Genomic DNA, 22,816 nt, shown 5'->3' on the forward strand with positions numbered 1-22,816 from the left:
ACATAATAATTACATTGAATACAAACACAAATATATTATGCAAACACAAACTATTTTTGTATGCGATTAATCACGATTAATCGTTTGACAGCCCTAATATTTAAAAAAAAAAATTTTTATTTATACAGCATCTGAAAGCCACATAATAAATTTTCAATGTCACTGTAAGGCAGCATTTACACTGCAAATGTTCATTGTTAAACAAGCATTTTCTCTTAACTCTTTCCCCGCCATTGACAAGTTATCTTGTCAATTAAAATAAAACATTTGCATAAAAAAAGTGTTCCTGATGAAGATTTATGTTAATCTGTAATACCGCAATTATCCACTAGATGGCCCAGTTTATTAAAAAACTGGAGCAAACAATTATTTACTAATTTTAAACTCTGTGTATGTTTGATAATCATTCTGAATCTGATCTTTAACAAAATTTCTTCTCAAAAATGCAATTATTTCAGCTTTTTGCTATTTTGTTTAAGAAAAATACAGATATTTAAGAGTTTATAAGCAGAGAAAAAATATAGATAGGATGAAAGTTTTTGTTTGTTTGTTTATTTATTTGTTTAAAAGCAGAGAGTCTGTTCTTTCATTTGATATATTCGTATGTTTATATATTTTTAGAAGAAAATTTTCCTGGAAGGCATTTTGTGAAACTTTTGTTAAAATCACAAAAAATGCTGGAGGGCAACTTTTTAAAAAATTGCTGGTGGGGAATGAGTTAATTGATGTGATAACTCATCAAGAGATAATAACAGAGATATAATATAAAAATATGTTTACTTTTATACTTACTTGTAGCATGCACAAATAACTTCGGCAATGAAAGCATACAAAGACTCATCTTTGTGTTTATTTGTTTTCACACACTTACAGATTATGATTGATCTGTACACTAGATGAACAGTTGCCTCATGGAGTCCATCCAATAAAATCTGAATCACAAACTGCCCTAAATTTGTTTAATGACGACCAAATCTTTACTTAAAAAAAAAACACATTTGCTTTATTCTCGTCAGCTGAGTAAACCAAGAACAGTCGAATATCTTTCTTGCATTTATTTTTGCTTGTAGCTTCAGAGCAGAAAAGTTCTAGTTTTCACATCGCAATTCAAATAACTCTGGCTTGTTCATAAAAAGTACATTTGTCGAAAAAAATATAGTCAAGATTGGCTCTTTTTTGCTTAAAAAAATCTATTGATCCTTCCAACAGCCCTATACAGTATGTGATTTAATCTCTCTTTCTCTCTCTCTCTCAGCATACTCCTCGTCAGGCTCCACAGCTCCCAACAGGTTTGTCAGCATCGGATCACGGGACAACAACTTTCTGAACATCCCCCAGCAGACGCAGGTAATTGTCGAAACAAAACTTGTTTCTTTCATTTCCCGTCTAAAATATTTAGGCCTGGATCACGAATGTTAAAGTCTCGGGCTTTCTCTTTCCCATAATGCTCTCGGTGCCTGGCCCATCTGGAGCAGGCCTGAGCTAACTCGAGCCGATCGGGGTGGTATTGTTGATTTGAGCGTCGCGAATGTGCAGCCACCACACTGTGCCTCCTTCATCACCCAGTACACTTTAGTCATTAATGTGTAAACCACACCCGCCTCAGGCCAGCTCCCTGCTCCTCAACACATGGTGACCATCTGAAGTTTCCTCTCTCTCTCTCGCTCACTTCACCCCTCTGCTGGTCGACCTCCGTGTATTTCAAAAATTTATAGCACCGTTTTTCTTCCACGGGCTGTTTCTTGACTCGCTATCGCCCTCTGCTGGTCACTTCATAGTTGTGTTTTCCCTCTTTCAAGTGGTGACTTGGCAACGGTTTCATTTTTTCACCAAATTTGAGAGGAGAGATTAAGTGTTTAAAAGTTCTGAAAGTTTTATTTAGTTCAGATTAGTTTAAGAAACTTTTTATGTCCATACAGCAGAAATAGTTCCCTAAACACCAGAAGCCAGAAAGAAATATTTGACAGACAGAAAAGAGAAAGTTTACGCACGGCCCCTAAATCGAAAAGTCACGTTTTGACTGTCTGGTTGCCCACAGCAACGAGACATGATGTCACAGGCAGTTGAACTTGAACTTGAGAGGGGGATAGGGGTGGTCAGTGCCAAGGATTACAGAGGGATGATGGGATTGCTGGAGGGGGGAGTTTAGTTTGGAGGGGAAGAGTTTCTTGGCCCGAGCGGTTGTTGGGTTTCAGCCCGGGGCAAATAGAGGGGGGAGGGATGAGATATGCTGGGGTATTTGCACAAAAGTTATCTCACAAAAGGTTTCCAGGATTTGACTTCTAGTCACTTTTGTCAACCAATCAGGATTAAGAATCTCACTCTCATTTAAAGTCCCAGTTTTTATTGTTGTATGTCTATGTGGTGTTTTTAAATGTTTTAAGACAAGCCATGGGCAAATTCATCATTTAACACCATTGCTGAGTATTTTCTCCATAAAATTAAAATCTCATTTAATATCACCTTGGTTTCCAACTTCACAAATTAGCAGTAATGTTTCTGAAACTTCCGAATGTAGCATCTATTTACATATACATCTATGGTCCATGGTGGTGCAAAACAGTGGAGGCTGGGACTAATTCGCATATTCATAGATCCTTGTACACTTAATGAGGCAATGGAGTTACATTCAAGCTGTTTAAAAGAATTATTGTGACAGGTAAAACTTTTATATATGCTATTTATGATTAAATACTGACCTGGTTTCTCAGCTTTTCATTAAATTATATAAGCACATTTTTACTAAACAATCGTATGCTATTATTTTGTCTTGTGTATTAACATACCTGTCTGGGGGTCAGATTGGGTAGACTGTGCCACCTGTCGATGACAACTGAGTTTTAAGTGCGTTTACATTTACACGTATGCATCAGGGGTCTCATTTATAAAACTGTGCATAGGATCCTTACAAAAAGTCTATGTACGCACAAAATACTAAATTAAGATAAAAAATATAAAGACTTAGCATTGTTCCCTTTATAAATCACAGATCACATGCAAGTGTGCGTACATGAATCATCCTCAGATCCCACCGTGCAAACCCATTCTACCATTAAATTCGTTTTTTTATAGATCACAACCTTTGTATCAGCACGCTTTATAAAGGACAGTGGCGGATCTAGACTTTTTCAACTGGGGGGGCCAATCTGGGGCCAGTTGTACTGTTAGAGGGGCCAGTTGCATTAAGACCTTATTCTTGTCATATTATTTTCTGCATTGCACTGCAAAAAATGATTTTCAAGAAAAAAAAACTTAGTATTTTGTCTTGTTTTCAGTAAGAATATCTAAAAATTAAGTATAATTATTTATATAATATTAATTATGATTATAAAATATTAATATGTCTAGTTTTTAGACTAAATGTATCAAATGCAAGTTATTTTGTGCATAAAACAAGGAAAAAATCTGCCAATGGGGTAAGAAAAAAATCTTACAATTTTTTCTTAAACCCTAAATACATGTTTTATGCATAAAATCACTTAAATTTGATATTTTTGGTCTAAAAACTAGACTTATTTTCTTGTCGTTTTGCTCATCAAGAAAAAGCTATTTAATTTAAGAATTTTTTGATATTTTTACTGAAAACAAGACAAAAATACTAAGATTCTTTTTCTTGAAAATCATTTTTTGCAGTGTGCACTAAAGACATTAACAGGCCAAATACCATGTTTATGCTACTGTCTAATTACAGATGTAAAAAACAAATAATTAAAAATAATTTCACACACCACATTTAGGGGGTCCACAAGGGGGTCCAAGCTTGTTGTCACAGGGGCATTGGCCCCCGCTGGCCCCTCCCTAGAACCGCCACTGATAAAGGAGACCCCTAGTATTTTTCCAAAGCGACTTTTAGGCCACATTTACATTGCATCAATTTCGATTTTTTTACTCATGTGGCACAGATCGGATATGACACAGACCTGTAAGCAGGAAAAAAAGCGCAAAGATTCCGATATTCAATTGGTTTCAAGTCTCATCCATATGTGGAATAAATCGGATGTGAATCGTATACATGCATTCGTGTCCACGATGTAAGCAGACAGATCGAATATTCCCATGTAAAGACGTGTCGTGCATCACTGAAAATGCAGCGCTGGCAAATGACGTACACCACCCGCTATCACATAATTTTTTTAGCAGCGCAATGGAGGCTGATGGCTCCAATTAGAAAAGTAATTTTGAAGTTGCATGTATATCTTGTTACTAGGGCTGTCAAAAGATTAATCGTGATTAATTGCATACAGAATAAAGTTTGTTTTTTGCATAATATATATATATATATATATACATTGGATTGTGAACTGTGTCATTATTTTGTATATATAAATACACACACATCACATGCATGTATATATTTAAGAGACATTAACATGTATATATTTAGATTTTGATATATTTTATATTATAAAAAAATAAATAAAAAAATAAATTCTAAATTTAATACATGTATGTGTGTATTTATAAACATAATAATTACATACAAACCACAAAAAAATATATTATGCAAACAAAAACTTTTATTTTGTATGCGATTAATCGCGATTAATATTTTGACAGCCATACTTGTTACAGAAATAAAGCTCTATAATCTTGTTTAATCATTTTTCGGTGTCCATTGCATATCACAGCATTTTATTATATCACAGTATTTCTACCTTGAATTGTTTTGCTACGTGTTTACTGTAAAGGCTAATATCGGATATTAAAAGATGATATAAGTGGGTCATAAAAATTCGGATACAGGCAATAAATCGTAATTGGGAATCAAGTTTTGCAGTGTAAATCCTGCCTTACAGTGCAATGGAAAACTTATTATGCAGCTTTCAGATGTTGTATAAATCTAAAAAAAAAAAATATATTAGGGCTGTCAAAAGATTAATTGCGATTAATCGCATACAAAATAAAAGCTTGTGTTTGCATAATCTATTTGTGTCTGTATTGTATGTAAGTTTTATGTATATATAAATACACACATACATGTATTAAATTAAGAAAAGTTTTATTTATGTATATATTTTTATTTATTTATAATATCAAAATCTAAATTATACATGTAAATGTTTCTTAAATGCATATATGCATGTGTTATTTTATTCTGTATGCGATTAATCACGATTAATCTTTTTACAGCCCCAATTTATCTTGTAAAAATTTCTTTGTTCAGCTAAAGGAAGGAAGAAATTATTAATGAAGCAAGAAACTGAAGCACCATTGACTTCCATAGTATGAAAACATTTCTATATGGAAGTCAATGGTGCTCAAAATTTTTTGGTTACAAACATTGCTCAAAATATCTTTTTTTTTGTGTGTGTGTGTGTGTTCAGTAAAACTAAGAAATGTATACAGGTTTTTAACAACATGAGGGTGAGTAAATGATGACAGAATATTTTTTTATTCAGGAATACCGCTTTGTTGGCCGAATCCATTAAGAGTTTAAAAAAGCATATGTGTCAGACGCACTTAAATAGTGAGCTCAATTAAACATTATCTTTATATTTTGTTTTCTTATTTTTTTCAGTCATGGTTCCTTTGACGAGACCTGCCTGCAACCTGTCAACACAATTCGGAAGTTTTATTTAAAAAATAAAGACATCCTATTTGGAAATCCACAGCCTCGCCCTCTTCTGAACACACCCTAAGACACCTTATCAGAGTATTATTGGGAAACGTTCAAGCCTGTTTTTGCCAATCACCAGATGCCCTTTGACCCCCAAACCCCCTGAAGACTGTAGGATCATCACACGAGGTCAGGGACCGACACACGCACCTCACGCAACAACCAGCGGCAAAATAAAGGAAGAACTCAATGAAGAGACATCATGTTACTAAGAGCAAGGATGTAGTGTACAGTGGCTGGGATTATACACAGTAACCGTTACAGTGGTAAACATTCACAAACGACAAAAAAAAAAGAGTAAAAACATTCAGCGGTGTTTGTTTTCAACGCACAGACGACACTGAAAGTGTTTAGAGCCCCAGACGTTTGGCGTTTTTTAATCAGCATTCGGCGTTTTTATTTTATGTTTTGCTTTTGAATTTTAGTTGAAATACTAAAAAGTATTGCACTACAAAATGAGAAGAACACTAGTTTGATGTGCACTATCGAAACATGGGATACACGGCGAACATTATTTGCACATTTATTGCGCAGAAAAATTAAACTGACACAGCGCCCTTAAGCGACACAGACACATCTCACATTTCAAGCCCCCGCCATCGTTCAAACAACAAACGTTTGGGTACCGAAAGGTTTATTCAGTATAATAACAAGAAGGCTCGCAACCATGTGTCCCATTTTGAAACCATTTTTTAAGAAATTGGTTTTATCCATTTTTCTTTTGATGGTAGCTACGCTCAAAAAAATGTTGGGTTAAAACTCACGATTTGGTAAAATATAGACAAACCCAACTGCTGGGTTATTAATAAACATGGGTTTAAAAGACAAGATCAAATTTGGGCTGTTTTATAAACGATAGCCCAAAAATAAATAAATAAAGTCAAACATTTTGGCATATTTTGGTATTTTTTATTCATAGCCGGACTATCGGGTCTAAAGGTAACCTATACAGTAAAATTACGCCTATTGCTTGCTGGGCAATGCTGAGTTGTTTCTACCCAACCAAAGGTTTATTTATAACCCAATGGTTAGGTATGGCCATATTTTTTGCAATTTTTTTGAGTGTATTTAAAAAGTTTCTTATGATTGGCCTGTCTAAATCGTAGCAAAGCATCACGGTGAGCCCTACTAAAGACACGCCCACTTCTGATTTAGTTTACGTACAGTATTTGTTTACACTCCCAGAAGTCCGTGATCCAAGAACACGTGATGTTTCTGCGGAGGAAAAGATTGTGTGACATATCATATTTGTGCTTAAAGGGAAAGGGGGCCGGACATCATTTTGTACCGTCAAATTCGTCATAAACACATGCACACGGATCCAAACCCGCGCCATCATCGCAGTTCGACTATAAAGGGAAGCCTTGATATTCTGGTGGACGACCACATCACTTTAATTTTGAACGAAAACCAGCGATCTCACAAAATAACTGGACTGCCTGACCATGTATCTCAGCGCAGGGAAGCACCGTTGCCGAAAGGCGGCCGTGTCATCGGTTCGGTAGAAAAAAAAACTTAGCAGGACGGCAATGGTCTTTTCTTTTCTAATCAAAGGAAGTGCCTCTGTATTCCCATTATGCAATTTGTTAAACATGAATTCAGGTTATTTTCTTGCATATAAGCTATAGAGGAGCGTGAAATTTTTATGAGAATAAAAACAAGTGTCAGCTTAATAGTTACAAACATCTTTATATATACAGGATATATCCATATATATATTTATATATACGTTTTCTTTTTTCCTTCTTTGCCTAATAAGCTCAGTGGCAGTCTAGTTATTTTTTGAAGTATGACATGATCATCAGTTCTCATAAACCAGTCCCGAAACCCCCTTCTGCACTTACAGTATAGCATAGGCCTGAATAGTGTTCGGCAAAATCGGCAGAAATCGGATTTCTGCGGATAGCGTAGACGAGAGAGAAAAAATGCACGGCTTTTGATTTCTTTCGTGTTTGGACGGGACGTGTTTGTTATTGCGAAATAAAGTGTGTTGAATGAGCCACGTGCAATGCCTTGAGTAGAAACTGTGTTTGTGAGTGTTAGGGTGTACAGGAAAAACCTAGCGGTGAAAAACCTATTTTAGTAAAGTCCAAACTGCCCGGGACTCTAAATGAAAGGGTGGAGAACGAACGAGAGAGAAACAAACGGTCTTTGTAAGTTTTGGGAATTTGTTTTGTAATCTTTCTTTTTCTGCTTTTTTAACGTTTATTTGTAATTTGATTTGTTCTCAAAACTTACGAGGGCTGGTGAGGCAGAATATATCACTAAATAAAACAGGTGCTTTTTATGGATTAAAGTACATTCAATCTCTATTATACCTGTACGTAATAATACGACAAACGTAAGTGTTATCTTAAAAGAAATTTTAGGAAAAATGTTCATTACTCTTTCTCTTTTCTATTTACTTATGGTGGGGGGGGGGTTCACTTCGCTCGTGGTTGTGACTAAAGACATTTTCCCTCCAAACTTGACGGATAAAATCCTAATAGATGAGCTGCTGAGCTTTTATGACTAGCAAAAATTAAAAATTTCTAGTATTTTTCACATACACTGTTAAAAAATTGTGCACTTACATTTTTAAGTATAATCAACTAAAAATTACCGAGCTCCTAAGGTGACATTGGAGTAAAAACAAGTTTAGTTTCATGTGCTCACGCGAAACCTTCACGTGCAGAATTTTTTTAAAGTTTCGCGTGCACACGTAAAACTACCGCGTTTAGTTTCACGTGCGCATGTGAAACTATCGCGTGCGCACTTGAATCTTTCCCGTGATCAAATATGATTGCTAACAAAAGTCCTTTACAAAAATGCAATTGTTTTATTTTTTTCTCAAAATTTGTTTATTATTTACGGAGCCCCTAAGGGGACATGGAGAAAAAATAAAAAAAGATTTTTTATAAAGTTTAGTTCCGCGTGCGCATGTGAAACTATCGCGTTTAGAAAAGTTTCGCTTTCAAGTGCGCATGGGATAGTTTCACGTGCGTACGCGAAACAAAACGCGATAGTTTCATGTGCGCGCGCGAAACTAAACTTTAAAAAAATATAAAAAAATTATTTAAAAAAAATTAGGGGCTCCGCAAATAATCAACAAATTTTGAGAAAAAACTGAAATAATTGCATTTTTGTAAAGGACTTTTGTTAGCAATCATATTTGGTCAAAACATAGACACAGTTTTTACTGTTTTTGGATCAGTTGATGCTTCAGTGTTTTATAAGTTGGGTAAGAGCACCACCTAGTGGATAATAGCAGAAATATAGTTTGCCGTCAAAACGCGTTTTCTAGAAAACTTTTCTAGAAAGAGTTAATGAATAAAGTTAAAATAACTTAAGCTAATTCAACTTTGTTTTATAAGTAACAGCAACTCATCACTAGTCATAATAAAAAACAAGTTGATTATACTTAAAAATGCCATTTTTTTTTTATAGTGTACGTCATCATATATCATACTATGCATTGCAGTTTCGTAGGACTTTCATGCTTTGGGTCGCCGAATTAAACCGTCGTGGTCCTTAACAAACTTGAACTTTGCTGGTATTTTGTGTGTGCGTGGAAAATGTCAAACTTTTTAGAAACGTATGACAAGTTCTTCCCTGTTTTTGGGAGAGGCTTTAACACAGCACGAATAAACTACTTTGGCCCTCGTAAGCTAGAAACAATGTTTGAAGGTCGACGAGATGTAAATTGTTTTTTATTGGTAGCTATACTTGATCACTTTTTTGAATGTCATGAAAACAGGTCCAGGTTGCATTTTACCCAACAATCAGAAAATGTATATCTTCGTCTCTTGGAAAATAAAGATTTCCTCGACATAAGCTAATGGGGCTTTAGCAGCCAATCAGAGCGAGAATTGCTGAATATGTAATGAATTGAACCCTCCCACCATCATTGAAACCCACAGCAGCTCTGCTTGACCCGTGTAAATGACTCTTAAATATTTGTTTTGTGATTTAGTGTTAGACTCAGACCATCATAAAGGTTGTCCCTATAAAGTGCCTTTTGTTCACAGACTCCATCTTGTAATCCTGAGTGCCCATCTTAAAAAAGTTAAAAAAGTCCCTCCTGTATCTTCTTCCGCAAGTTCTTCAAAGCAGTATATATAGTACTAAAGCAAATCGGTGTGACTTAGTTCCTCTTTTTATTGTTGAATAATTAAGAAAACTGTAAAAAGACAAAAAAAAACAATCTTTCTGTCTTGCTTTTCTTCCTCTGTAATCTTGTCTTTTGCTTCCTTTGGACACTGGAGTAGTCTATAGTTGCATAGCCATTTCCCTTCCCCTGCGGCCCTTCTCTCTTTAAAATAATAAAAGAGTAATAAAAAAGCAAAAAAAAAAAACATAAATAAATGATGAAATGTTGTCTGAGCAGAATGCAGTTAGCTCACATGTTATTCCTGTCTGTATGCTTCACCTTGTATTCATACCGATCTTCCGCTTGTCCATTGAACAGTTAATGTACGTGAACAATTTACGCCGGCGGGCTGTGCTGGGACGTCCCACGAAAGGATATTTGCTGGAGAAACAAGTTCGGACGACCGCCTGGGTACAGTATAGGCGAATTTGCAATCCGTTCTATTTATTTCTTTCGTTTTGTTACAAAATTGAATTTGATCGTTGTATTGCTATTACATTGCGAACTTGTATCGATGACGCACCTTTCGAATGGTTGTACGAGACCAGATATATTTAAACTGTTGTTAAAAAGTTCCTGTTAAAAAAGCACCTTATCACGGAATGGTTAAAGCCCAGGGAAACAAACAGACAGTTTACGATACAACAGCAAATGATTCAAAAGCCCAAAGAGACCAAAGTGATGCATGCCACAAAACCTGAATTCAACTCAAATCATCACCAGCAGATACCGACACGGGCTCAACGACAGACAAAAAGTATGCGGTTTCACCTTTTATAAATCTATGAAGCTAGCGTACGCATGCATATCAAAGCCATAGGCGCAGTTAGAAGAACATTGTCCCTCCCTGGTACTGACCGTCCTTTTTATTATTTTCTATTTTTTTCGTTATATTTTGTACTCTTTTGGATGTGTTTAGATTAGCGTGAACCCTCAGCAGCGTCGTTCGTGCTCGCTCCTCCGTACGCAGCATCTCTCTCGGCGGACAGACCCATCACAGCCCGCGGTGAAATGCATGTGTTGATTACGATTTCTTTTCCATAATAAGAAAAACAGTTTTGAAAAGAACGACGCCTTTAACTGTTTGAATAAAAGGATGTTCTTGACTGTAAATATGACTCTGTGTCTTTATTGTGATCTTGGATTGATGGTTTAATGATTTCTACCATTTCTACCCATAATTTTCACACTTATTAGTACACTTGTGATTTTTGCATTGTTACATTTTCATTTTACCCCTCAGTTCTTCTGGCAATAAAAAAATAATATAACACTTTACAAAAAGGTTGTATTTGTGAAGATAACTGACGACGGACCATTGAATTATTCGAAAATAATGCACACCCAAGGTGGTTATGCAGCACGAGTTATTTTCCAAGTAATTCAAAGGACCGGAGTCAATTATTCTGCTTATACCACAGACAATGCTTTGTTTGCATTCATTGGCTGTGTTCAGAATAGAATACTAAACAAGTGCACACTGCATACTGTGCAGTATACACTAAATAACACCTACTACCTTTTTAAGTGTATACAAGGTCATCTAGGTAAATTATCAAACTAAAACGTTCAGAATAAAATACTAGATTACTTCATACTACATAATGTGAAGCATACATCAAATGAACATTTCTCAACCAATCAGAATAAAGTATGCATCCCTGTGGTATAAGTTAACATTAATGCAAATCAAACATGAACTTACAGAGAAATACCGCTACAGAATTTATTATTAATTTTAGTTCCTCATAATTTTAGCATTTATAAATAGCATTAACTAATACATTTATAAAATCTAAAGTGTAACTGTTAACATTAGTTAATGCACAATGAACTTACTTGAACTTTTGTATTGGCATTAAATAAGATGAATAAATGCCGAAAACTATATTGCTTATTGTTATTTCATGTGAGCTAATGCATTTACTAATGTTAACAAATAAAACTTCTTGTAAAGTGTTTTACATTACAGTAATAGTTTTCTTTTCTGTACTATAGTTAAAAAAAACTATAATTTATTTGACCCTGAACCACAAAACCAATCATAAGTAACAGGTATATTTGTAGCAATAGTCAACAATACATTGTATGGGTCAAAATGATTAATTTTTATGCCAAAAATCATTGGGAAATTAAGTAAAAATCATGTTCCATGAAGATATTTTATACATTTCCTACCGTAAATATATCAAAAATGTATTTTTCATTAGTAATGTGTGTTGCTAAGGACTTCATTTGGACAACTTTAAAAATAAATGTTATCAATATTTTGATTTTTTTTTTTGCACCCTCAGATTCCAGATTTTCAAATATTTGCATCTTGGCCAAATATTGTCCAATCCTAAAAAGCCAATGGAAAGCTTATTTATTCAGCTTTTAGATGTGTACATTTAAAAAAAGACCCTTAGTTTAGTTTAATATTTTCACTGTAAAAAATTTACTGTGAAATTTACAGTAACTTACTGGCAACAATTAGCCAGTAAGTTACTGTGAATACTTTTCACAGTTAGGGTACTGTACTTCCATTTACAGTATTTTATTAATTTACTGTGAAATCAAAAACATTTAAATACTGTGATTTTAGTAGTATTTACAGTATTTTATGTATTTACTGTGAAATCAAAAACATTTAAATACTGTGATTTTAGTAGTATTTACAGTATTTTATGTATTTACTGTGAAATCAAAAACATTTAAATACTGTGATTTTAGTTGTATTTACAGTATTTTATGTATTTACTGTGAAATCAAAAACATTTAAATACTGTGATTTTAGTAGTATTTACAGTATTTTATGTATTTACTGTGAAATCAAAAACATTTAAATACTGTGATTTTAGTTGTATTTACAGTATTTTATGAATTTACTGTGAAATCAAAAACATTTAAATACTGTGTAAATGTTAATCACGACAAACTATATAAATATATTGTTGGAAAGGTCTAAGAATGTAGTTTTCATATTCATACATTTTAGCAGTAATAATAATACAGTAACTGTAATTTATTCATTTGTGACAAAGGTATGCAGCAAACCTTGGTTTTATGTATTAAAAATAAAACTATTGCATTTTTTATTTATTACAATAAATGTAAACTGCTATAAAAAAAACAATTATTTTTCACCTCCAGACACTTCTGTAAAAAACGCTAAAGTGTCTTCTTTATAACAAAACCAAAATTAGGCTTCTAGACAAAAAAAGCCAGAGTTATATTATTTAAAGGTGTTCATCAGTTAAAGGGTTAAAGAGTTAAAGAGCACCTATTGTCCGATCCACGATTTTACATTTCCTTTGGTGTGTATTAGTAACATGTTAACAATATGCAAAAAGTACAAACCCCAAAGTAAACAATGACGTGAGTTATCGTCTCCGATGTAAATATCTTTTCTTGGACTACAACAAACACACGGATTGTAGGCAACAGTTTACTTCCTGGGATTGGTGATGCAGACAAGACCGACATTATCAGAATTCCTCCCGCTTGGACTCACAGCCTGTAAGTTAAAGGAACAGTATGTAGGATTGTGGCCAAAACTGGTATTGCAATCACAAAACTTGTGGCTAAAACTGGTATTGCAATCACACAGCTGGTGGCCAATACACAAAATGACAACATAAACATCAGTTGAGGGCTGCAACTTCACTTTTTAAATGACAATATCCTGGCCAGATCACTGTCGTGAGTGATATAAGTATTTGAAATGAAAATGATTTCTTAATGTCTAGTGACATATCAGGGCCATTTTATCATTAATTGAAATAAATTTCTTACATACTGTTCCTTTAACAACTGAATCTTTCAAACACGGTAAGGGGCGTCACATTTCTGGCTGACGTCAGATGTATTCAAACCAATCACAACATACAGATTAGCTGGCCAATCAAGGACAATTTTGTATAAAATCTATACATTTCAGGAAGAGAAAAATGTACGGAATGTGGAAAATCATGTGTTTTTTAACCATAAATCACGCAAACATTGTATTATACCAAATACACAAAATAACGTTGTTTTAGCAATTAAATAAGTGGCACAGCGTCACATATATTATGGTATCGCGTATGTTTTACATTATCTAAGAATGGTGTTGATAAGAGTGAGATTAATCCTAAAAATGTCACAAAAATCCTAGTAGTACTGTAGACTTCAATGCTTTTATTCAAAATATATCTTTTTTATTTTGATATGAAATGTGACTTTTATGGACAATGATTGTTATTGTTACACCTCTTCAACAATACAAACACTAACAGAAGTCAGTGCTCACAGTAAAAGGCAGTGATAATCTTAATAATAAATTACATTCATACATTTTCCAAGCTTTGGTCAAAATGTCACTGTTCTTACAGACAGCACTCATAACACAGCACACGCTTAAAAATAAAGATGTTTCATGATGTCAGAAGAACCATTTTGGACAGAATGGTTCGATAAAAACCATTTAACATCCAATGAACCTTTCTGTTTCAAAATAGGTTATTTGTTTTCATTATCTGCAGTTCATTAACCAACATTACAGAAAGGTTGTTATTATTGTGAGTCAGCTCTTTATGTTCGGTTTCAAAATGTAATAAACTTTGCAATTGTGTATTTTAACTACCGTACTTGTGTGTCACAATGACTTTGGTCTTCCTATTAAAAAATATTCAAGTTATTTTAAAACCCTTATATAAAATAAACATTTCAAGCAATTATTTACATGAAATTACTTAAAGATGACAGACATTATTTGTTTAACTACAGTTAAAAACTGTTTGTCTGTGGCTCAGCATGTTTTTTTTAAGCAAACAGTGTTTTATAGATCATAAATGTTATGATGATCACATCCCTCCCAGTCTATGAGCTCTTCGCTCTGGAACCACAGTGAAATCTCCTTCTCTGCTCCTTCCACTGAATCAGACGCATGGACAACATTCCTAAACATACATTAAACAATCATCATTGGCATTCTGTTTATGCAAACCAATGCTTTTATTGCTCTGCATTGCTGAAACCAATGCAGCTGTGTGCAGTACAGCATGCAAATCTTCTGCATGTATTATATAAACTATATGAAGGCCTTCCACTCACTGAATTTATAATGCATGTGATGTAAGGTTGTGACATCAGTGTAGTGTACTATTGTGTGAAATAATTACACATACTTAAAGTCAGGCCTGGCTCGTCTCTATGGGTAGCGCTCCACCAAAATATTAATCCACTTGAAAAAAATAAAACTCTAAATAAACTTAATGAAATCTAAACTGTTAATGGGACAATCTACTTTTTTGAAAATATGCTCATTTTCCAGCTCCCCTAGAGTTTAACATTTGATTTTATTGTTTTGATTGAAATCCATTTAGCTGATTTCCGGTACTGGCGTTAGCACTTTTAGCATAACTTAGCACAATCCATTGAATCTGATTAGACCATTAGCATTGCGCTAAAAATAACCAAAGAGTTTCAATGTTTTTCCTATTTAAAACTTGACTCTTCTGTAGTTACATCGTGTACTAAGACTGACAGAAAATTAAAAGTGTCTATTTTTTAGGCAGATATGGCTAGGTACTATACTTTGCTGCTGTAACATGGCTGCAGGATTCACAATGATATTACACTGAAAAAAATGATTAATTCAATTTACTCTTTTTTTTAAGGTAAGTGGTTGCAATCAATTTTTTAAGCTACATTTAAACAAAAATAATAATATAACTTTTGTTTAAATGTAGCTTAAATTAAATGATTGCAACCACTTACCTTAAAAACAATTACGGAGCCCCTAAGGGGACATGGAGCAAAAATTAAATAAAGTTTAGTTTCGCGTGCGCGCATGAAACTACCGCGTTAAGTTTCGCAAGCGAACGTGAAACTATCGTGCGCACACGTGAAACTTTCGCTTTCACATGCGCACGCGAAACTAAACTTAAAAAAAATTCTGCACATGAAAGTTTCACGCGAGCACATGAAAGTTTCACGCGAGCACATGAAAGTTTCACGCGAGCACATGAAAGTTTCACGCGAGCACATGAAAGTTTCACGCGAGCACATGAAACAAAACTTTAGATTTTTTTACTCCAATGTCACCTTAGGGGCTCAGTAAAAAAAAAAAATTGTAAATTGAATGAATAATTTTTCAGTGTATTGCCCGAAAATAGTCCCCTGCTATTAAAAGTTACCAAGGGGACTATTTTCAGGCACTGCATAATATCATTGCACCTACTACAGCCATGTTACAGCAGCTAAGTTCCTTGATTATTACGCCAGAAAGTCGCAACTTTTAATGTTCTTAACTTTATTTTTTTAAATATGTGGTGTAGCTACAGAAGAGTCAAGTTTTAAATAGGAAAAATATTGAAACTCTTTGGTCATTTTTTAGCGCGATGCTAATGGTCTAATCAGATTTGATGGATTTAGCTAAACTGAAAAAAATTATTCTTTCAATTTACTCAATTTTTTAAGGTAAGTGGTTGCAATCGATTTATTTTAGCTACATTTAAACTAAATCTAAAGCTAAATTTAAAGCTAAATCTAAAAAACTTAGTAAAATAAAAAACTTTTGTTTAAATGTAGCTTAACTCTTTCACCGCCAGCGTTTTTAAAAAAAGTTGACAGCCAGCGCCAGCATTTTTCATGATTTTCACCAAAGTTTAATGCCTTCCAGAAAATGTTCTTCTTTAAATATATAAACATACAATATACCAAATGAAAGAACAGACCCTCTGCTTTCAAACAAAAAACCGTTTCATCCTACCTTCAGTGGTTATTTTGTAATCAGCTTTTGAATATGGGTAGGTTTCTGCAAAAACACCATATTTTGAGCAAAAAGCAGAAATAATTCAATTTTTGTGACGGACTTTTCATAGAGATCCCATTCAGAGCGATCTTTAAAACAGACACGGACATGCAGCTGCTTGCCATAGGGCAATACTTCCGGGTTTAAAAAGTTGCGGTATTGCGGTATTGCGGAAAGATGGAAAATATCTTGTCAATGGCGGTAAAAGAGTTAAATAAATTGATTGCAACCACTTACCTTAAAAAAATTAAATAATAAATTAAAAATATTTATTTTTCAGTGTAAGTATGCTAAAAGTGGTACTGCCAGACCCGGAGATCGGCTGAATTGATTCCAAAATTGTAAAAATCTAATGTTTTAACTCTAGGGCAGCTGGAAAATTAGCAATTTTCAAAAAAGTGGAGTGTCCCTTTATTAACTCATAAATGTGTCTAATTTTTTCAATTAATATTTTCTAAGTTTCAAAACTATAAGAAGTCATAAAGTTTGGACATTGAGCGAGTGGATCGGTTGGCTACTGGATGTAATGGATCTGCCGAGCTCAACAGTGCTCCACATTTTTTCCATGTGAATTTGATACAGTGAGCCCTAATAGAGAGAGATTTGAAAGTGCCCCTCTAGCTTTTATGTTATGTGAATGAAGTTCTGGACAATGTTATATCATTCTGCTTAAGCAAAGTGCATATCAATCTGCGTCTGCGTGACAACCTAGCTTAGTACATCTGTTTCTTCAGGTTGTGAGCATTATAATCAACCCAATTGTAATAGTGTAGAGTTTATATACAGGGTTATTACACGGCTCTCTGGAATGCTTGATTCTGATTGGTCAGTTGAGACATTTGCAGGTTCGTTCTTTTCAAATAATAACCGCTCCAAAATAATAACGCATAGCCGGACTACTTTCACGAGTAAAATCGCTCCGCGCCAATAAAGATCAATAAAGATTACTGTCTGTTTGGCGCCATCTTGTGACAAACACTCGACAACCACGACAAGACACAGAGAGCTTACTGAGACTGAACTTGACAAAATAGAGCATGACAGCTACGAAGCCAACACACAAAAAAAATACAGAATGGGCATTAAAACTTCTCAAAGACTGGCTAAAAGAGAAAAAATGGAGACAAGTATGAAGCAGAGGATCTTAATAAGGTATTACGATCATTTTATGCATCTGTGCAAAGTTTCGCGGAAGGATAAAATTTTTAATTTAAAACAAATATGCCAATAAAATGTTTCAAATTCATATTCATGTCCAGTTTTTTTTCTTATGTGGCAAGTAGCCGTGTAATAAGCGGGATAATGTAGAGGCAGCCGGTAGTTATTGGGAAATAAGCCCCTTCAGTGTGATACAAGACCCTCCGCTTCGCGTCGGGTCCTGATCACACTGTCGGGGCTTATTTCCCAATAACTACCGGCTGCCTCTACATTATCCCTTACTTATCACACCTTAGTTAACTTCAAATTCAAGGACCTTTCAAGGACTTTCCAGGTCCAATACCCTCAAATTCAAGGACTAAATGTGGGGACACATTTCAAATGAGAGCAAGGTTACACCGTGTTACCTTTTAAGATACATTGTTACAGTTCCCTTTCGAGGGAACTCGCGCTGCGTCACTGCGGTGACACTTTGGGGACGCATCCAGGGGTAAGTGCATCTGAATGTGTATATCAAATTCAACCAATGGTGAGGCTTAACGACAAAGACAGGGTGACGCGGGAGCCAGGAAGAATATCGCTATCTGAAATATTGCCAAAGGCGGCGTTACAGGGACGCAGGAAGTATGGCAAGGAAGACGCAGCGTCTCGTTCCCGTCTCAGGGAACAACAGTTACATATTTAATTTTCATTTGGCAAACACAACTATGCAAAAAAGCATTTTGGTATGAATCTGCCCCACCTAAATTTATAGTCAGCAGCCGTTACTGCTTAAAATACAGTATCTACTGTGCAGCACACGTGTCAGTGTGCATACGATGAGTACAAACCTGCTGACGTGCACACTGAAGTCTCCTCGAATCGTTCCAGGTGTGGCCTCAGCTGGATCCGTGCTACCCACTAGCTTTCGTGATGACCTCACGACATTATGCCCCTCCCACACCTGTAAACAGTTAGACGAATACTGTAGCAATTACAAGTTTAATATTATGTGAGTTTACATATTTCTCAATCTATTTTTTTTTGCAAGTACTTTCAGCCAAAGCTACTCACAGTGCGTTCAAATTATACATTTTATCAGTATGCATGTTCAAGCACCCTACACAGTAACCATGGCAGTCTGCATAGTTTATATACCCCACAATATGTCAATACTGACTGACTGGAAGCTTATAATCGTTCCTTACCATTGCAACGACAGGACCAGAGGTCATGTAATGAAGCAGGCTGGAGTAAAAGGGTTTCTTCTGCAGTGCCACGTAATGCTGATCTAACAGCGTCTTAGGAACCTGAAAAACATTTTTAATCATGTAAAAATAAAATCAACATATACAGTCATACATTTACGATAGAAGAAGTGCTTGAAACAAACTGTGTCCCTCAATACATGAGCAGAAAATAAATAAACTCACCTGCAGCATCTTCAAACCCACCAATCGAAATCCTCGCTGCTCAAAGCGTTTGATGACGTCACCAATCAGGCGTCTCTGAACGCCGTCCGGCTTGACGGCTATCAAAGTTCGTTCCTTTACGGCAGGAAAATCTAAAGCGGTACAATTCAAGAGAAAATCTGTCAAAAACACCACAGTCTTTGTACGCCGTCTTTCCAAAAATGCTCTACAGAGATGAAGGGTAGAGAAATAAATGAGTTAAGTGTTGTGAAAAAAGCTCATTAAAGACCAAACGTGATTCTTCAGACTGGCTGCTTGATCAAATTTAAGATGTTTTATACAAAACATGTTCATGTGCTTCTCATTTAAGACTCATTCAATAGAAAACTCTGACTGACCAATCACAGCACACAATAAAGAGGAGGGCATTTATAATGTTTTTAGATCAGAGTTACTCTCTGGGAGGAATAACCCCATGTACTATGGTAAAAGGCAACATTAGGCAATAGTCTGGACTGTAAACACACAGTACCCCATTTAATTACATCTGCTTTAACCTCTTATATTAAATTGTCTACAAGTTTTAAAAAATAACTGGACTATACAAAAGTGCTGTGGTGGTATAGAAAGACAACACCATTACACCAAAGTGTTTTGTATAAACTGACATGATCATAATGCCATATCTATTAAGAATGCAAATCATGTTAAATTGTAGTAGTTCAAAAACTCATAAATGAAAAAAAAAAGTGTTTTGTTGCATTGACTTTAAAGCTTGGCTTTGGCTTGGGCCAAATTCTGCAGAAATTCTTAAAAACTGCTGCAATTTTGTGTTACATTCTGGCATTACAATATCATGGAATAATTGACAAGTTCCATAAAAATATAGCAAATGTAAATACTGCAAGTATATTCCATTGGTTTGCGATAACTGTTTTTATTTTATAGTTATGTACTGTTTAGTTAAAAGTCTTCAGTTGATGCAGAAAACACAGAGACTGGCAAGTGTTTGTGCACGAACAATATTTCATGGAAATTTGTACGCATTTCATGAGGTGTCTTGTTATTAACCTGTATTATTTCATACGACCACATTCATAAATTTTTGGACAATTGGTTTGGCCAATTTTTTTCCACCCAGAGTGTTCAACTTTGTAAAACGCTCAGTGTAAAACGCTCAGCTCGTCAATGTCACAGTGAGAAGGGGCGGGACAAATATCACAACAACCAACCGGCACATTGTTCAACGACTGATAAACAAAGCAGAAGTATCAGCAACCAAAGTGCTAAGCTGAAAAAACTCTGGCAAGCGATCACAGTTGGCATCTGCCTGCCGTTTTCAGCCGCCTTTAAACCGAGGGGCAACCTTACGATCTCTCTGATGAAGCCAACACGGAAGTGACTTAATAATTAATTATTATTCATTCATTTCCCACCAGCCATTTTTTTTAAGTTGCCCGCCACCCTTTTTTTTTTTTTAAGTTGGCCGCCAACATTTTTTGTGATTTTCACAAAGGTTTCACAAAATGCCTTCCAGAAAAGTTTTCTTCTAAAAATATATAAACATACAAATATATCAAATAAAAGAACAGACCCTCTGCTTTCAAACAAACAATAAACAAACAAAACGGGAAAAACATTTAATCCTATCTATATTTTTTTCTCTGCTTATAAACTCTTAAATATGGTTATTTTTCTTTAAAAATACACATTTTTTTAGCAAAAAGCTGAAATAATTACTTTTTTTGTGTTAGATATCAGATTCAGAATGATTATCAAAACATACACAGAGTTTAAAATTAGTAAATAACATTTTTGGCTTCAGTTTTTTCATAAATTGGGTAATTATCTAGTGGATAATTGTGGTATTGCAGATTAAATTAAAAAATAACCAGGAACACTTTTTTATGCAAATGTGCTCTCGTAATTGACTAGATAACTCAATGGCGAGGAAAGAGTTAATTATTATTTTGGTCTATATAGCTAATTTTGCCCTTCATGAAAACCATGAGGGGGTGGATTTTTTTGTAACTCATTCATTGAAAATTATATTAAGCCTTAAAGTTCTGCATAATCAGGGTGTTGCCGCATTAGTGACTGCTGTCCACTCAGCTCCACCCACATTCCACCTATTTGGCCATTTTGGGATATCCGGGAGTGACACATGGTGAGGCGTTTGCCGACTATTTACGCCCACATACAAATACTCATCAGAAACCTGCATTTGACCCTACGTCCATGTTTTATACAGTCTTATGGTTTAAACGTTTTGGTGTAAACGCCTCCTTAGAAAGTTACAGCATACTGCCTTCTATCTGCATTTCCACCTAATGTAATGTAGTCAGAACTTACATCAGGAAATACACTACTAACCAAATTAACCAATCATGGGGTCAACTCATCACAGAAACAGATTTGAAAAGTGTGCAAAATTCAGTCACATTTCAGAAGGTGAACACTTTAAGATCTGCCTCTCAATGAACACATGCTAATTGTAAATAACATAAAATCAGTGTCAAAACTGTAACACAACAATACATTTCTAAAATAGCCTAGTTTTTCCCCAATAAATATTAATAGACGTCCCCCCCCCAAAAAAAAACATAAATAATAATGCAAGTTCTTCAATAAAATAAGTTCTTCAATACAAACACATGCTGCTCATAATGTTTGTTAAGCTATAAAATAAACTTTATTTCCATTTAGAAAAGCAATCCTAGATTATTAGTAGCCAACTACTTTGACATATTGCTGAATTACTTCTTTTGTTAACATACATACACAAAGAATACCACGTTGACGCAAAACTACTGGTTTTCTCAGCTGGTACTAACTTTCTAACTAAACTGTAACCATTCTCACAAACAAACTCATTTAGTTGTAGCTAAACTTTGGTTCCTGGCTTAAACACACAAATGTAAGCAGACCTGCGTTACTGCTGCGGCTGCGCTCTTGTCCATGTCGCCAAACGCTTGAAACAGTTGCGCGCGAAGAATTCCGCGTGGCCACTCGCGCCGCGTGGACGCAGAGGGCAAACGCCACTGCCGTCGGTCTCATGTCCAGCTGTTTGTACCCGAAACGTCACAAACCCAGATTGATGTGGATTTCAACCGCGAGACAGTCATATTTAACAGCACGCACCCGTGCGCGCGGACACACACGCGGTCATTCACCTGACAGGTCAAGCACCCAATTAGAGTTTGATCAGATTCAGATGAGATGAGAGTGAGTGCTTGTGTATGTGTGTAGCCTACTGTGTGTTGTCCTGTTGTGTTTGCCCTGGAAATCCGAGACGACACAAATTATAGAGGCCATCACGTGCACAAACATAATCGTTTAACACCATTTCCTGTTTGAAGAGTCATCAGCATGATAACAGTGAACAGGGGTGCATCGCATTTATCTCAAGATACATTAACTAAACACACAAACTGACTGTGTGAGAGGTCTTTACTAAGTCCAGGGCTCATAAATAAATGATGTTCTGATATAACAATTATTGATCGATATAAATGTGTAAGTGATAACAAACTATGCTTATGTTTCGACTGTTTGAAGCAAATTTAAACAAACATTGTTATTGCTGAGGAAATTTAAGACTTTAATGTTTGTTCTGCAATTTTGATCATATGTTGTATTGAATCATTTATCACAGACTGATCAATTTGATCTGAAAAATTTTAATCACCCATTAAAAAAAGAGATGTTGCTATTTGGTCTTTGTTTCAAACTCACAGTGCCTAAAC

The 22,816-nt window shown here is 35.1% G+C and overlaps 2 protein-coding genes across 20 annotated transcripts in view; one reads left to right on the forward strand and one right to left on the reverse strand.

Moving 5' to 3' along the window:
* The window catches only part of nfixb (nuclear factor I/Xb), a 189,707-nt gene extending 178,848 nt beyond the window's left edge, over window positions 1-10,859 (forward strand). For 18 of the 19 annotated variants that reach the window (XM_073813763.1, XM_073813764.1, XM_073813767.1 and 15 more), the window contains 2 exons: window positions 1,256-1,347; window positions 5,519-10,859. In XM_073813763.1, coding sequence (XP_073669864.1) covers window positions 1,256-1,347; window positions 5,519-5,533 — 107 coding nt within the window. In that variant the 3' untranslated portion in view covers window positions 5,534-10,859. The remainder of the gene's footprint in view (window positions 1-1,255; window positions 1,348-5,518) is intronic. The other variant, XM_073813773.1, reaches the window with a different exon arrangement.
* A 3,025-nt stretch (window positions 10,860-13,884) lies between these two features.
* Window positions 13,885-22,294, reverse strand: nme4 (NME/NM23 nucleoside diphosphate kinase 4). Its single transcript, XM_065278091.2, has 5 exons — window positions 21,998-22,294; window positions 19,092-19,222; window positions 18,867-18,968; window positions 18,510-18,622; window positions 13,885-14,665 (listed from the first exon to the last, which is right to left on the reverse strand). The coding sequence occupies exons 1-5, from the start codon at window positions 22,125-22,127 to the stop codon at window positions 14,545-14,547; spliced, it is 597 nt and encodes a 198-aa protein (XP_065134163.2). The 5' UTR covers window positions 22,128-22,294; the 3' UTR covers window positions 13,885-14,544.
* Between the last annotated feature and the right edge of the window lie 522 nt (window positions 22,295-22,816).

Source organism: Paramisgurnus dabryanus, chromosome 3 (genome assembly GCF_030506205.2).
Source record: "Paramisgurnus dabryanus chromosome 3, PD_genome_1.1, whole genome shotgun sequence".
Taxonomy (NCBI): domain Eukaryota; kingdom Metazoa; phylum Chordata; class Actinopteri; order Cypriniformes; family Cobitidae; genus Paramisgurnus; species Paramisgurnus dabryanus.

Coding starts and splice junctions, on each gene's coding strand:
- nme4 (XM_065278091.2), bottom strand. CDS start 22,127: ATGAGACCGACGGCAGTGGCGTTTGCCCTCTGCGTCCACGCGGCGCGA. Junction 18,623..18,866: donor CTGGTCCTGTCGTTGCAATG/GTAAGGAACGAT, acceptor AACTGTTTACAG/GTGTGGGAGGGGCATAATGT. Junction 14,666..18,509: donor TTCAGTGTGCACGTCAGCAG/GTTTGTACTCAT, acceptor ATGTATGTTTAG/GAATGTTGTCCATGCGTCTG.